Here is a 15,601-nt window from a genome sequence, read left to right on the forward strand (position 1 = left end):
CGGCTCTTGTGAGATTTCACCAGAACCTGGAAGCTGCAGCTGCGCAACCCCATTAAGTGAGGTGGTGGGCATTGTGCGTGTGCTGGGTGAAACGTTCTTGTTTTGCCTCAGCTGGTGAAAAGGGATGGGCCACACCTGCTGCTACCCAATACTGCCCTTCTGCCCCCTTAGCTGCAAAGGGCTTAGGGTTCTGCACCAAATCCTTGTACAATACCAGACAGGTAAAATCCTAAATATGAGTGAAAGGGCAATGCGCTCAAACAGCTAAGGATCATGCCCAAGTGGGATATGCATATTGCTGAAACTTTTCTTCTAAGGACCCTGCAGAAAGTGCCTGCCTCAGGACTCCAGACACAAATACCTACCACCAGGAATCGCAGCTGCACTGCTGCAGGGGACAGGCTAACCAGGACCTCAGAGTGAGACCCCCTCCAAAAAAACACCCAAAGCCATGCAGAGATCCCACAGACCCATGGCTTCATATGTCTCCCTCTGTAATGAGAATGAATTTTGCCTTAAGAACCCTTCCTTACTCACCAGGTAAATTGTGTCTTGCAGACAGAGTGCACTGGGCAAGTATACACTGCGCAGAAACAGGGCCACTGTTTTGTTACAAACCTCCCTCCAAAATACAGGTTGTATTGTTGAAGGCATTAGCTTGAACGTACTCTTGGGCAACATTTTATACACGCCATAAATACTGATACGAGTCCAAGTGCTTAAATTAACTTCCATGACAGGAGTGTACTATTCACGCAGGATTTCAGAGTGATCGCTGAGCTGTTTATTCCTAGATTGGTAGCCCTCTTAAACAACATAGCATTTTATATTTGTATAATGGGATATTTGTGAGGAAGCAACTTGCAGCATGTCGTGGCCTACTTTTGAAGGGGAAACCTGATGAATCTATACAGTGGTACCTCGGGTTACATACACTTCAGGTTACATACGCTTCAGGTTACAGACTCTGCTAACTCAGAAATAGTGCTTCAGGTTAAGAACTTTGCTTCAGGATGAGAACAGAAATCGTGCAGCGGTGGCACAGCAGCAGCAGGAGGCCTCATTAGCTAAAGTGGTGCTTCAGGTTAAGAACAGTTTCAGGTTAAGTACAGACCTCCGGAACGAATTAAGTACTTAACCTGAGGTACCACTGTACTAAAAAGTTAATGCAAAGTACAACCAACATTCCTAAAATGATTAGAGCTTTAACTCTAACCTTTCATCACTTCACATATGCCTTAATCTTTACTTTCCTGTGTCTTTTGTTCCTTATAAGATTCTGCTGGGTTTTGTTACAGGATTTCGGGAGTGCATAATATACTGTAAAGCACCACCATGCTTTCTTTTACCTTGCTGTTAAATATTTTCTTTTTGAATGGCCTTTGTTTAAAGGCAGGCGAAGCAGTGGTCCAACTAAGATGCTAGCCACTATCCTAGGGTTCACACTAGTGCGAATATAGTTGCAATCCTATGCTGAAACAGCACCCAGTGGTCAGCAAAACGTTTCAGCAGAGGCTGACCCACTGTCTCTCAGACCTTGTGGGGGGCTGGAATGTATTTTTTTTGGGGGGGAATGAACAAATTCCTATGCCCCACAAATAACCCAGAGATGCATTTTAAATAAAAGGACACATTCTACCCATGTAAAAACAACCTGATTCCTGGGCCATCCGTGGGCCAGATTTAGAAGGCGATTGGGCTGGATCCGGCCCCTGGGCCTTAATTTGCCTACCAATGACCTAAAGCAACACAATTTCTGCCAATGTAGCAATACCCACAGACACCCCTAGCATATCCCCTCCTACCCGCCAGTCATGTTGTTGCATGCCAGCAAGTCTCCCTTATTACTGTACCAGGCATGGGACACACCAACTGATGTGTGAGAACAGTTGGGTGAGTCAGCTTCCCTTATGACATCAACATATGCTGTATCATATGCAATCCTGTACATATGCAACCAATACAATGAATAACCACAAAGCTACAGAGAGACCACTTCCTTAGTGCAGACTACCATGGAGTAGAGGACAAGAGGGCAGCAACTGGACTGCAACGGCCACACATTCCAGGGCTTTGACACACTCCAAGGTGAAACATAGGCAGCCTGAAAATCATCTCCCGCAAAGATAGAGCCAGGCGGGAAAGGAAGAAATGCTATTCCAACTGGAGCACCCAATCAGCTATGTGGCCTGGGGAGTAAGAGATATCTCTGAAGAACCCATAGGCTTCCCAGAAGGGGAGTTCAAATCCCCGCTTTCAGAATAGTGTTCTAACCACCAACTTTTTTAAAAAATGAACTAATTCAGCCTATAGAAACATATTATATCTTCATTTCACTTTGCCCTGATGGATGATCTCCCTGGAGAAAGTGTGTGTGATGCTTTTGCTGCTGTAGGATCTGAATGAATCTTTGTTTGCGTCAGCCATTGGCCATAGCAATAAAACAACAATACGATATGCAATAATAGAAATAATAGAAATACAATAATAGAAATAAAAAGTCAATTATATTTTAGGGTTTTGAATCAATAGTCAAATAGTGGGTCTTATTCTAATTGACCCAGCTAAAAACCTTGCAACCTTTGTCGTCACCTGCTCATCTGTATCTGCCAAGAGAAAGGACGCCGTGGCAGTGGTTGGGTGACCCAGAATGGACAATAAAAGAGGGGTGATAACCTCATTCCTCAAGTTTGCTTTAGGATCTCTCAGTAGCCATTGATGCCTTTAATGCCCAAAGTTGTGGGGTATCCTCCTGGACTACCTTCTTGTGGGTTGGAAGTTGGGGGCAATGTTTTCCGGTGGTTCTGCTCCTACTTGCATGGCTAAGTCTCAAAGAACAGTACTTAGGGCATTCTATAACTACATATTGGGAGCTGTATTGGCAGGGTGCTGAAAGGCGCTATTTCGCCCCCAATGTTATCTAGCATGAAGCCATTGGGAGCAATCCTCAAGATGTTTGGGGCACACCGTATTCTGATGACGCCCAGGTCTATTTGCACATTAAATCTGAGTCAGAAGAGGCCCAGTGAAAGCTGAGCCAGTGGCTGGCTGCAGTGCTGGAGTGGATGAGGGCCAATAGGTTGAAGCCCTGCCAAGTCAAAGACATGGTGGGTAAGAGAATTGGGTTCCCAGGCCTGATAATTGGGGAGTTTGCCTATTCTAGGTGGGGTTGAACTGTATCTGATGGAGCAGGTATGCAGCTTGGGGCTTTTCTTGGATTCATCGTTGTCCATTGAGGCCCATGTAGCCTCTGTGGCAAAGAGGACCTAATATCAGCTTCAAAGAGCATCAGCTTCAGCTGCTTTTGCCAACTGCATCCTTTCTTGCACAGGAATTATTTGGACAAACAATAGTCCAAACAAGACATTACTGGTGTAAAGCATCCCATGCAGCTGGTCTGGAGGCTACAGCTGGCATAGAATATCACAGCCTGGGTGGTGCTCTTTATTGGGTATATATCCCAGCAGTGCTAAAGGTTCTGTCAGTTTTAATATTCTGCTACTTACATACATACATACACACACACACACACACACACACACTCCTAAATAACCTAAAAAACTGTTCCCCCCTTTACTGCTCAGTAAGGGCATGAAGACCAAAAAATTGAACCCAGTTGATTTGCTATGTCCTGATTACTGGCTTGTGATAACATGGCACCAGTGTTGTGAAATGCCAACCCCATCAGTACTGGCATTCCACCGGCTCTTGAAGACACACCAGTTTAGACAAACATTCCCCTGAACTTGAAACTTCTGATGTGTTTTAATTCTTAGATGCCTGCCTTTGGGACTAAAATCGATGAACTCAATGCCTTTTTCTTGGTGGTATCTGCACCCCCCCCCCATCAGAGCCTTGCACCTTGAATAATATTTGTAAAGCTTTTTGTATGAATTCAATAACAATGCTATAATGCAGTCTTCTGATGCCATTTGCTTTTGTGCGAATTCTTGTGTAGCACAGTTAAGTGTATTGTATAAATCAATAGCCTTAGGTCAAAATGTTTTCTAGACCCTATTTGGAAGCAGATAGACTGAGCAACATAATACAAATAATATTCTCTGGATTGGAAACAGATCCCCTAAATTCAGAGGAACTGCTTTCATTCTGTGCTTGCAGCTTTTTGAAGAACTGTATCTGGGTGATTTGTTCCACATGTGCAAACCGGTTTGCACAGCTAAGTCTTCGTGTACACTCTTGTTCTTGTACAAGTGCCATGCACAGAGAAGCACAAGAAGTTGATTGTCTTGTGCATTCAACGCTATGGATCATGGGCTTTGTCTATAGAAACTGGTCACAAAATAGTCACAAATTTTAAACACCTGTTACTATTCTGCCAGGCCATTGCTAGCAATTAAGAATACATTCTACCACAACAGTTAATTGATGTCTGCTTTTAACTTCTTTTTTCTTTGTGTTTATTGTATGGCTTTATGTTTTATTGCTGTAAAGGTCTTTGATATATATATATATATATATATAATGATACAGCAGTATATAAATATTGTTAGAAATAAAATTTACCTATGGGATACGCAAGGTATGCTCTACTGCTAAACAAAATAAGATAACCAAAATTGACTTTTTAAAACAAACGAGGAATGTTCCATCATTGACAATGGATATTTCAGGAATGTAGCTACAATGATCCTGCAGCCTATTTTATGTATCGCTGCTTCTTGACTGTGCTCTAAAAGGGTCAGATATATAACAAAGCCAATTTAATTTTAATTTTATATAAAGCACATGAAAAAGATCTTTTGCAATCTTCTCTGTGGTGGTGAAAGAAAAGAAGAATGAAGGAAAGCCTTTGGGTGTATATATACATATATTGAGGAAGTCTAATAATACAGATTATAGGAAAACAGTATACCTTTCTTTACAAGGCCTTGATTTGCAACCCTGAAATCTCAGATTTAGCCATTACAATGAAGTCCTGTTGCAGACAGAGCTGGTTTTTTATCACCACTTAAAATCTAATTAATCCGTATTGAAGCACAAAGATTTCTGTTGTTTTTTTGAGGTTAGGGGTCATAGAGCGTTCTTTGTTCATCCTCAGACTTGTAATCACCAGGCATTGGGATATAATTTTACCAAGCAAATTGGAAGGTAACAGATCAAATCCTTATCACAAAACCTAACTCATGGTTAAGCAGAGTCCTTCGTCCTTTACAAGAAACATTATATTCAGGAAGAACAAAAACACATTTCAGAGCTTGGAAAGGGTTAATATGCAAAAGTTTATATTCAGGGCATGAAAGAGCTAAAGATCATCAGAGCTGCAGCCGCCATATAAAGTAGCAAGTCTTATAGAGTTGGCCAAGATTTTCCGGCCAGGCGTTTTCTGCCTTTAGAATGGCTTTAGTGTACCGAACCATGATGCAGTTAGCTGGGATTTTATTTTGTTTGTTGGGATGGGTGTTATCCTGCCTCACTACCTATTTACCTCAGTGGAAGAATCTCAACTTGGAATTGAATGAATTGGAGATCTGGACAATGGGACTCTGGCAAGCCTGTGTAGTTCAAGAAGAAGGGGGAATGCAGTGCAAGGAATTCGATTCTTTTTTGGCTTTACCTCCAGAGCTCAAAATTTCTAGGATTCTGATGTTTGTATCTAATGGATTAGGACTTTCAGGCCTCTTGCTCTCAGGTTTCGGACTGGACTGCTTGAAGATTGGTGAACAACAACTGGACCTAAAGAGGAGGTTACTGCTGTTGGGAGGAATACTCTTCTGGATATCAGGAGTCACAGCCATAGTCCCAGTCTCCTGGGTTGCTCACACCACTGTGCAGGAATTCTGGGATGAGAATATTCCAGACATCGTTCCCAGGTGGGACTTTGGGGAAGCACTGTTTGTAGGCTGGTTTGCTGGATTCTGTCTCATCTTAGGAGGCTCAATGCTAAATTGCACTGTCTGTTCTGCTGATGCTCACTCATCCTCGGTCCATTATACAGTGGCAGAAGAGCAAGATAACTGTCAGTACCTGGAAAGTAACAACAGACCCAAAAGCCTAAGAGTTTGAGAGAGACAGAAAGGAGGATTCTTCTTTCATTTTCAGACACTTAAAACACACGAGCCAGAACCTTGTTCCAGTTAAGATTCAAAGGACTCTTTGTTCCTTAGCAGATTCATTACACTTGGGCGTCTAAATTTTCTTCCTGCGCTTTTTCTTTCAAGAGCTGTGTTTTACCCTCCTCATTACAAAACTGAGAATGTTGACTTCACCAACAGGATGAGATTAAAATGACTGTGTAAAAAATCACCACTATGTAGATTTTATCTGATTCGTTTAAAATGTAAAAACAAAAAGCACCCCAAGTTCAAGTTAAGACAGAAAAAAATGTAATATGATACCTCTTATTACACAGCTTCATACTACTAAAGCTAGTAATTTATTTCTATGGCCCACTGAATTTCTTCAAGTCAAAAAGTACAAGGAACTATCCTGTCTGTAGGTTTCTGCTGCAAGAAACAAATCTAATTCATGCAAAAAGACTTTTAATATTAGTTACAAATTGCCCTGCAACACTGGCAAAATGTTTAAATGATTTCAGTGATAGCATCTATGGAATAACGAGTGACTCATCTTAACACATGGGAAATGCAAAGTCCCCCTCACTCCCTAATCTGAACACTCTAGTGTCTACCTATTTTTATATATCTATATATGTAAGTTAGTAGCAAACAGAAAACAACCTGTGAGATAATGTGTTAAATGTTGCTCTTGTAAATAATCAATGCTGTTCTTCTTTATGTAAATAGTTGAGTTTTAAGCATGCATAATCACAATGTGTTTCCTAAAACCTGATAAATTCTACATTTATTTTACTACATGAAGGCAGTGTCGTCTTTAGTTTACAGCTTGAAGGAACGGGATTGCTTCATTCGTGTCCCGTGCAATCTAAATTAACTTTTATTAAGTAGCTTTGTATTACGTTCTTTAATTTATTAATGCCACCAGACACTGAAAAGCTATTCTAGAAAGGGATTGACTATTGTTATTTGAATAGAAACCAAAAAAACAACAACCATAGTTTGTTATTCAGTTTCAGTGGAGAATGGGCTTTCTTTCTTTGAAACAATGGCTTGGCACTGTTTCTTTATGTGCAAAGTATTTCTGTGTCAGCAAATATGAAATATGGCTTCATGTTCTTTAGCAAAACCAAGTAGAATTTCAGTGTGAGAATGTGAACATCTGTTTATAGCCAGTATTAACATAACTTCCAAAAGATGTAACTGCAGCAAGTTCAGAAATTAACAGCACAGCTTTTACAACTCCGACTATGCAATTTATGAAAACTTTACAGTATTTAATAGCAAATGATAGCTAGGGTGTTTAATAACTTGCAAGGCTGGAATAGCTTTGGGTTTTATATGATTTGAAGCAAGGTGCCAACAGTACCATGTGAATATTCCAAGAAGGAACTATGTAAGAAGAATTGTGTAAAAAATGTTAATATTTTTCCTTTAGCTTTGCCTGAAGAAGTCAAAATTTAGAGAATTTTAGCATCTGTGATGAATGGATAATTGCTTGAAGAAAGGACACCAGAGGGACAAAAAAACAACAACACAAGTGCCATTGTGACTGATTCCAAGGTTTGTCTTGTTCCAGTTTACTTAGTGTACCCATATTGCAGAAATTTGGTAGGACACTTATTCAAAAGATTGCCACCAGATGGGTATAGTGTTTATTTGTTACTTTAGTAGATTCCTGCTTCTCTGCCCATCTTTCATCAGAGATTCATTCATCATAATTCTGCAATCCATTAGGTCATGGCAGAAATTCAAGATATCATCAGAACATTGAAATCGACAATACAGTCATGGGTAAACTAATATCTTAAGGATGACAGAGGGATGTTGATGAACAAGTGCTTTAGAAAAGCATGCTTCCTTTAACTTTTTCTTTTAAAAGGAAAAAGCTTCTGCCTGATAGAAAATGTTCAGATTTTGAGTGAAAATTCCCAAAACTTAAGCGATTCTATGTTTGTTTATTGGGGTATCTATGTTTCCATGATAATTCGATTTGCAAAACTAGCTACCTATCACACAACTTGAGATATTGCATAACATCAAATTATTTGTCACATAATGAATTCCTGTTTCTGCTGGAATAGTGGTAAAACTGTCAGGAGTTTAAGATTATAAACTAAACAGTTGCTATTTGCCCAATCTATTCCTAAAACTTTCCAGCATTCAGAAAACAGTAAAAAAAATGATATTGACTGAAAAGAATTTTCCATTCTGCAAAATGGCAGTGATTTCTTTGGCCCCCATAAAAAGAAGAAGCTTTGTTCAATTATATCCTAAGAAAAAGGACATCAGAATGACTCTGGATTTTAGAGGCAGGTCACTGTCTTGATATAACACCCGATTTTTCAGTTGTGGCTGTCAGAACAGAATCATGCAGACATTGTCACATATTACTGCCAGCCCATGCATTTTACATGGGGGTATGCATTTTATTGATAATATTGATCACTTTACCACCAATATTACATGGTCCAAGTCTTATAAAAACACCAAGGAGTCTTTTGTATGCAAAAATCAAAACTTCTGGGCTGCTTTTGTAAAAAAACAACAACAAAAGAACACAAATGAGCACAAAAGCTTTGTTAAAAAACTGTATTTTTTTTCCAAATCACTGAAACACATGGAAAGTGCAGAGATGAAAGTTAATCTAGGTGATGTACATATGCACGTTTACAGACATTAGCACAGAAAGACATTCGTGATATAACCTGATTAAATATTTAGTTCAGTCCTGAGCATTTTTTTACTTAAATGTAACAAGAAGGCAAAAAGTTGAAATTTGATTTTCATTCTATAACTGATTGGCTATATACTTTGTTCAGTTGGCTAAAAAAATAATATTGCCTTGTACCTGTAATACTTAAAGTTTGATATATAGAACTGTACTAACATACTGATAATGGGAACATGAGGATTATTATGTTTCTTATATCCTATGAAGGGTAAATCTTACAATAAAAGCAGTATCTGTATAACATGAAATGTGGCTGGTATTTTTTTTTATCAGTGTCTCACCAATGTTATTTCTTTACTGTATATAAACTGAGTTCAAAACACAAACCAACAAACCCAGAACAGTTCAAAATTTATTCCTAAAAATGAGTTGATATTACTGTAGTCTGACGAAGTCAGAAGATGTATTACTGCAGTGACAATTGCTCTCATTTTATAAATGAGCAAATTTTGCAGAACTACCAACAATATTATTTCTGCCAATATTCATGATTTATCAGAGAATCCTTTTTGGTTCCCTCTGAAATTCTCTCTCTCTGTGTGTATGTATGAACAGCTTCTCTGCTAAGAAACCAGAAAGCTGTATACATTTCTCACAGTAGCTTTTTTTTTTAACCCGTAAATTTTAAATGGCCAGAACTGAACTATATTAAGCAGTACATAAATAAGACTGAAAATAAATAAATCACAAGATACAGCTCTATACATCATTTCTACAAACATTTATATTGTCAAACTGAGAAGCTGAAACAGTCAAACTTCATTTCTATATTAAACAATTTGAAACTTTAGCTTTTAGAGATTGACCTCATCAGAATACATGGCGTGTATGTGTTTAGATTAGGCCTAAATAGAGAGGTAAAGAAAAGGGGGGCACAGTTAGTTTACTGACTATCTCCAGATTTGAAGTAATATTTGAAGAATCTGAATAATTACACAGGCTGCTGCATAATAAGAGAACACTTAGGGAGATTTACAAAAATAAATTAAGGCACAAGTCCCCCCCCCCCGCCATCAGGATTTCCAAAGATGGCAACAAACATATTTTAGTTATGTTCCCCTAATCTTTCAATGAGACAATTACATTCTGGCAAAAATAAAATATGACATAATTTATAATAATGTTGCAAAATGGTCAGTGTTCTAGCCCTTTTGTTTCCTTGCTGGATTTCATATATAGTGTGTGCACTTATGATTCATATACATAACCAGCCATTTATTTGTGCTCATCAAAATGCTTCCAAACAGCTCAGCCATCTTGCAAAATGGTGTCTGAAAGCCCATCTTTTGTAAGCAATATTTATGAGGCTTACAGTTTGATCCTATACATGCCTACACAAAAGTCCTATTGAGTTCCATGGAGTTTGCACTCTACTAAGTGTGCATAGGATTTCAGCCCTGATTCAGCAAAAGTAGCTCACTGCTGCTTGTTCTCTCAAGTGCTCTCCTCTGGGCTGCTCATCACAGCAGCCGCCAAGCTGAAAGTAGACAGAGCTTTGCCAAGCCCCACTGTGACGACCTCAGACTTGATCAGCAATGTGCTTCCCAGTGACATTCAGAGCCCATCACTGGTAGTGCTAATATACACATGACACATCTGCAGATATATGCCTCTTTTAAAAGTAACCAGATTGTTACCAGTTTGAATTCTGACAAGCACATTCATATCGTCTTTTACCTTTTATCAATACAAATTCCTGTTTAAACAAGTTAAGGTTCCAATTCCATAGATACCTTGATCATGCTTATTGTGCCATAATTAAACACATCATTTTAAGTGCTTCATATCATGAGTTTTCTTAGAAGAAACACACACACACACACACACACACACACACACACACACACGGTACTTAAGAGCAATGGATTTCCTAAGAACCACTCCTTTGAAAATTGCATGGGTCTGTTTGGGCTTTATCAACTTGACTTTTCCTACAGGCTACTGGCTGTAATACTAAACAAACTATTTTATATTCAAGGGTTAGTTTTATATTTCAGTTTATCTTTCAGCTCAGGTTTAAATACTTTGTGCGTGAACCTGAGTCCCATTTCGGAAAACAGCTGCCCTTTGGGTAGTTTCAGTTTATAGACACATTTCAGGGTTACAGACTTGCCCCATATTACTTCCCAGGTTATAGATGCAGAAAACGTTAGGAAAAACCCAAATATAGCCCAAAGTCCAGTACATTCACAAAATAATACTCCTGCAACTCAGTATCCCATGCCGCTTCCTTCATACCAAGACAGAAAGGAAAAGAACTGGGTTCAACATTGAAAGTTCCGATGTGGGTGACACAAATATAAACAGCACCTGTTTGCATGAGGCAGTCTTGCTGTTTTGGAAGAGGGCTCGTGCTTGCTGCTAGCTACAAAAAAAAATCACACTTTGTACAAAAATATTGCATGGCCTAACAGCCATCTTCACAGTCTGCTCTTGTGAAAAAAACAGTGAAACGAAACCACCTGTTGAACACAATATTTCTCAACACAGTGCAGTTCAACAGGATATACACACTTGGTACAGCCTTTGTTCCTTGATCCATCTTTACAAAAAAGTAGCATATCTGTAAGACATACAAACTGTACAAAATTAGCATCATGTACCAGAAATATTCTACTTTGGTTTTCTGGTGTGGAAGATTTAGGCAGGGGAAGAGAGAGGAGGCTTTCTCTTGCCTTTATATAGATATATATTTATATGTATATGCATATATAAAATCTACCAGCACATAATATGTACCACCACATAATGTACTGTATTTTTTTTTTTTTTTTTTTTTTTTACAAACAGTATCTAGGCTTGGATGTAAAACAGTAGGCTTTTTTTAATCATGGGACTATACTACAAAAAACTGTCATCTTAAAATAAAAAAGATGAACGAGTAGAAAAACAGGTTGTGGGGAGAAGCATAGTTAGACATCATCAGCTGGCAGAGATGGTATGCTGATCTTTGCTCTTGTGAAGTATGCAATCTTCTCCCTTAAAAAAGAAGAAAGAGGAAATACATTTTAAGTGGTTAAAAAAAAAAGAAAAAAGAAATCACAGTGAACTCCAACATGCAAAGTAAAAGCAATGTAAGAACTGAGTAACAATTTTCCACCCATCCAAGCAAATCTCTGTATAATTCAATCCTTTGGAATAAACCGATTACAGTGGTACCTCGGGTTAAGTACTTAATTCGTTCCAGAGGTCCGTTCTTAACCTGAAACTGTTCTTAACCTGAAGCACCACTTTAGCTAATGGGGCCTCCTGCTGCCGCTGGAGCACGATTTCTGTTCTCATCCTGAAGCAAAGTTCTTAACCCAAGGTACTATTTCTGGGTTAGTGGAGTCTGTAACCTGAAGCATAGGTACCACTGTACTTGAAGTCTGTGAGGGCAGAGAGACTTTCTGTTGGTCACCAGGCCAACAGATGCCTGTTCCACCTGCCTTGCCCCAGCCTCTAGCCCTGGGAGCCTTTCCCAGACCATGATTTCGAGAAGAGCAGAAGCAGCTGGGAAGAGATCAGGGATCTTTTTAAAAGTAATTTTATAAATTGTGTGCCCTTCTTTCTCAATTTGACCCTTTTACATGGTTTTGTTTGTTTTGTGGTATGTCATGCATTGAAACTTGCCATTATTTTTATTGATTAGTAATTAGTAATTCCTTATTGTAAATGATAAGTGTAAACTGTTTAATTATTTGCTGATTGTTTTACCATATACTATTAGATTCAAATGGATTATTGAATATCACTATATTTTAAAGTTACTGCGACTTTTTATATTGGATCAGATTGTTATTATTAATGTTTGATGTTTTATTATGTTTTTGTATGTGATGGAAGCCGCCCAGAATTGCTGGGGCAACCCAGTCAGATGGGGGGGGGTATAATTTTTTTTTAAAAAAAATATTATTAAACTGTACTACTGGAGCAGGGCTCAAATTACAGAGGCCTCAGCCCTCCCTTGACCTTTTGCAATGCCTCCCTTAGCTACTGTTGAATAAGGCTACCTGGGTGAATCTTTGACTTCCCTCCCTCTATCAAGGGCCCCATGGTATTCTGTTCGTCTGGGGCTACATGCCTTACTAAGGAAGGTAGTCTGGTATCTAACTCTGCATTGCTGTATTTATTCAGGCTGTCAATCCACTTAGGTTTTGTTCTCAGGACAAATATCTAAGCAGCTGAATGTCTGTGTCTGCCTGCTTGTCATTCCCCATGCATTTGGTATGCATATTGACCACCTGAGTCTCCTGCCACAAAAACCAAGAGTTCTATCTGCTGCAGATTACGGTACATGAGCTGAGGGAACTTTACAGCCAGTAGAAAAACAGCAAGCATGCTCTCTGGACAGAAAAACATCTGTTTTCTTGCTGGAGTTGGGGAAAATAAAATCAGCTACACCTCTACAGTAAAACCTCTACAGCTACACCTCTACAGGAAAACCTCTACTTACATCCTGCTCTACTTAGGCCCGTTCCAAGTCGTGACTGCGGCAAACTCGGAAGTAAACACCGTGTTTGCCACCGTCTGCACCTGTGCAGAAGCGGGATGCCACCAAATGTGCCTATCCACAACCGTGCTTCTACCAGAGATCCGTTCTGCCATAAGGACGGGCCTCTGGAACAGATTGTGGGCATGAGTAGAGGTTCTGCTGTACCTGCATTCTGCCAAGGGGAATCACAGAGCTATGTCTATTTGGTTGGCTATGTCTATTTGGTTGGCTGTTTCCTCTGGATTATTTGAAGTCATTTGGCTCGTAAATGGATGAAACTGGGGTGAAGATTTACTGATGAAACCATTAATGCCTTTAGCTCCAGCACTCGGAGCTGCAGATTTCACTTCCAATCATTGCACCTTCTTCCCGATGCTCAGAAACCACATCACAAAGCATGCCCTGAAGACATCTTATTGCATATCTGAATTGCATTTATTGAATAGTTAATCCCATGGCACCAACTAATTCTAGAAAGGTGCATCTATAAGATGGGAAGGCCAGCTGAGAAACTGTCGTATATTTTTCTCCAGCTCCAAGGAATCAGGGGTCTCTTTACCTGAATGACTGCACCTGCAGAGGAACCTTCTGGCTTTGCTCTCGCAACCGGCACACATCCTTCGACGCTTTCCTCATCAATTTTTCAGCACTTAAACCCTGTTTTTTTTCCTCCTTTGATTGTTCAGCCTGGTGAGGGAACAAAATTACAGCGAACAGGTACCAAATGACGATATGACAGGATTCAAGAAGCCAGAGAGAGAGAGAGAGAGAGAGAGAGAGAGAGAGAGAGAGAGAGAGAGCGAGCGAGCGCACCTCACAAAATGTCTTCAACACAACATGCTCATGGGACACAGGGTGGACTTGCAAGCAGAGGAGAGCTGGAGCATACTGCAGCTGGAAGTTGTGCATTGTTCATTTTACAAAATAAGACATATTGGCACCGCAGCTAAAATGACTTGGGGCCAATTTTTAAACAAGATGCATGAAAAGGACTCCACACTTCCTGGCATGTCCTTTAAAGGGCTTTTAATCCATGTGCTGGTGCATCTGAAGCTTATGGCCCAGAAGGCAGCTCTATTGGCATGCAAGCTCTGTGTCGCAGAGGCTGGCAGATGGATGGAAAGCTTTTTAAATGAGATGCCAAGCCACGCAAAGCCTGTTTTTGTACACCCAGTATCTCATTTAAAATCAGTCCTTAGGATGAACTAAGAAGCAGGTATGGTCTGGATTTTATAATCAGGCAATGTTCTTCAGCCAAGTGTTTTGAAAACCCTTGTGGCAATTAAGAGTGTCTAATATCTCAAACACCCCAAACCATCTTTCATTTATTTACTTCCTGTGATGTTGATTAGTTTTATTAAATGCCCCCCTGCTGTGTTAATAAAGTATTTGGTATCTTACTGCCTGTCTCAACTTTTTACTTTAGTACACTAAAAGCCCTAAAGTGCCTATTGATTTTTGCATTTTAATGGACACTGCATTTCTACAGTAAGCACAGCTTTGCCTTCTGGAGTAAACATTGCAAAACTGCAGAAGATGATCCAAGCAAGCTTTTGAAGATCTACAGATGTACATAAGACTTGAACAGTAAGAAAGGAATTTTATAGACTTCAGAGCAGGTTCTCATTTCTAGCTCTTCAAAAAATAATAATAATGCACTCAGTATTAAGAAAAAAAATCAACTTCAGAACTTAGATACAGTCGTACCTCAGTTCGCGAACGCCTTGCGAGTCGAATGTTTTGGCTCCCGAATGCCACAAACCCGGAAACAAGTGTTCGGTTTGCGAACGTTATTTGGAATCCGAACGTCCGAAGCGGCTTCTGATTGGCTGCAGGAGCTTCCTGCAGCTAATCGGAAGCCACACCTTGGTTTCTGAACATTTTGGAAGTCAAACAGACTTCCAGAATGGATTCCATTCGACGTCCAAGATACCACTGTATTTAAAATAAGTTGAAGGGGGGGGGTGAGGGGACAAAATACCAACTGGAACATTTTTCTTATGTATCGGAGATAATAGCCCACACCTAACAGAATTAGGTATGCTTAAGCCCATTGGACTGCATCCAGTGTTTCTCTTCCATTAGTGACTTCGACTTGCAGATTTAAGGGAGAGGCACCGGGGGCACAGGGCAGCTGCTGGGAATTGCTTCCCTTCCCATTCCATTGAGGAAGCCTTACCATCAGCTAAGCAACATCATTGGCTATATCCAGTGCTTTTTTTCTAGGGGAACATGTACCCCTAAATATTTTGTGTTGCCCCGACCATTGATGGACAGATTGCCATGCCAGCTGTCTCCGCAGTAGCAGTGCAGACTGGAGCACCGTCATTCTCTCTGCTGGTGCCCAGGGAGGGGAGT

At 39.9% G+C, this 15,601-nt stretch overlaps 2 protein-coding genes across 3 annotated transcripts in view; one reads left to right on the plus strand and one right to left on the minus strand.

Annotated features, from left to right (window-relative positions):
* The first annotated feature begins 5,255 nt into the window (after positions 1–5,255).
* CLDN22 (claudin 22) lies at positions 5,256–6,186 on the plus strand. The gene has a single exon (XM_081875155.1). It carries the CDS (start codon positions 5,356–5,358, stop codon positions 6,022–6,024), a length of 669 nt encoding a protein of 222 aa, XP_081731281.1. The 5' UTR covers positions 5,256–5,355; the 3' UTR covers positions 6,025–6,186.
* A 2,427-nt stretch (positions 6,187–8,613) lies between these two features.
* WWC2 (WW and C2 domain containing 2) overlaps positions 8,614–15,601 on the minus strand; it is a 111,698-nt gene continuing 104,710 nt past the window's right edge. For both annotated transcript variants that reach the window (XM_081875243.1, XM_081875244.1), the window contains exons 22-23: positions 13,803–13,930; positions 8,614–11,748 (exon numbers count right to left, since the gene is read on the minus strand). In XM_081875243.1, coding sequence (XP_081731369.1) covers positions 11,682–11,748; positions 13,803–13,930 — 195 coding nt within the window. In that variant the 3' untranslated portion in view covers positions 8,614–11,681. The remainder of the gene's footprint in view (positions 11,749–13,802; positions 13,931–15,601) is intronic.

Source organism: Podarcis erhardii (assembly GCF_964252035.2).
Source record: "Podarcis erhardii genome assembly, chromosome: 9".
Classification (NCBI taxonomy): Eukaryota; Metazoa; Chordata; class Lepidosauria; order Squamata; family Lacertidae; genus Podarcis; species Podarcis erhardii.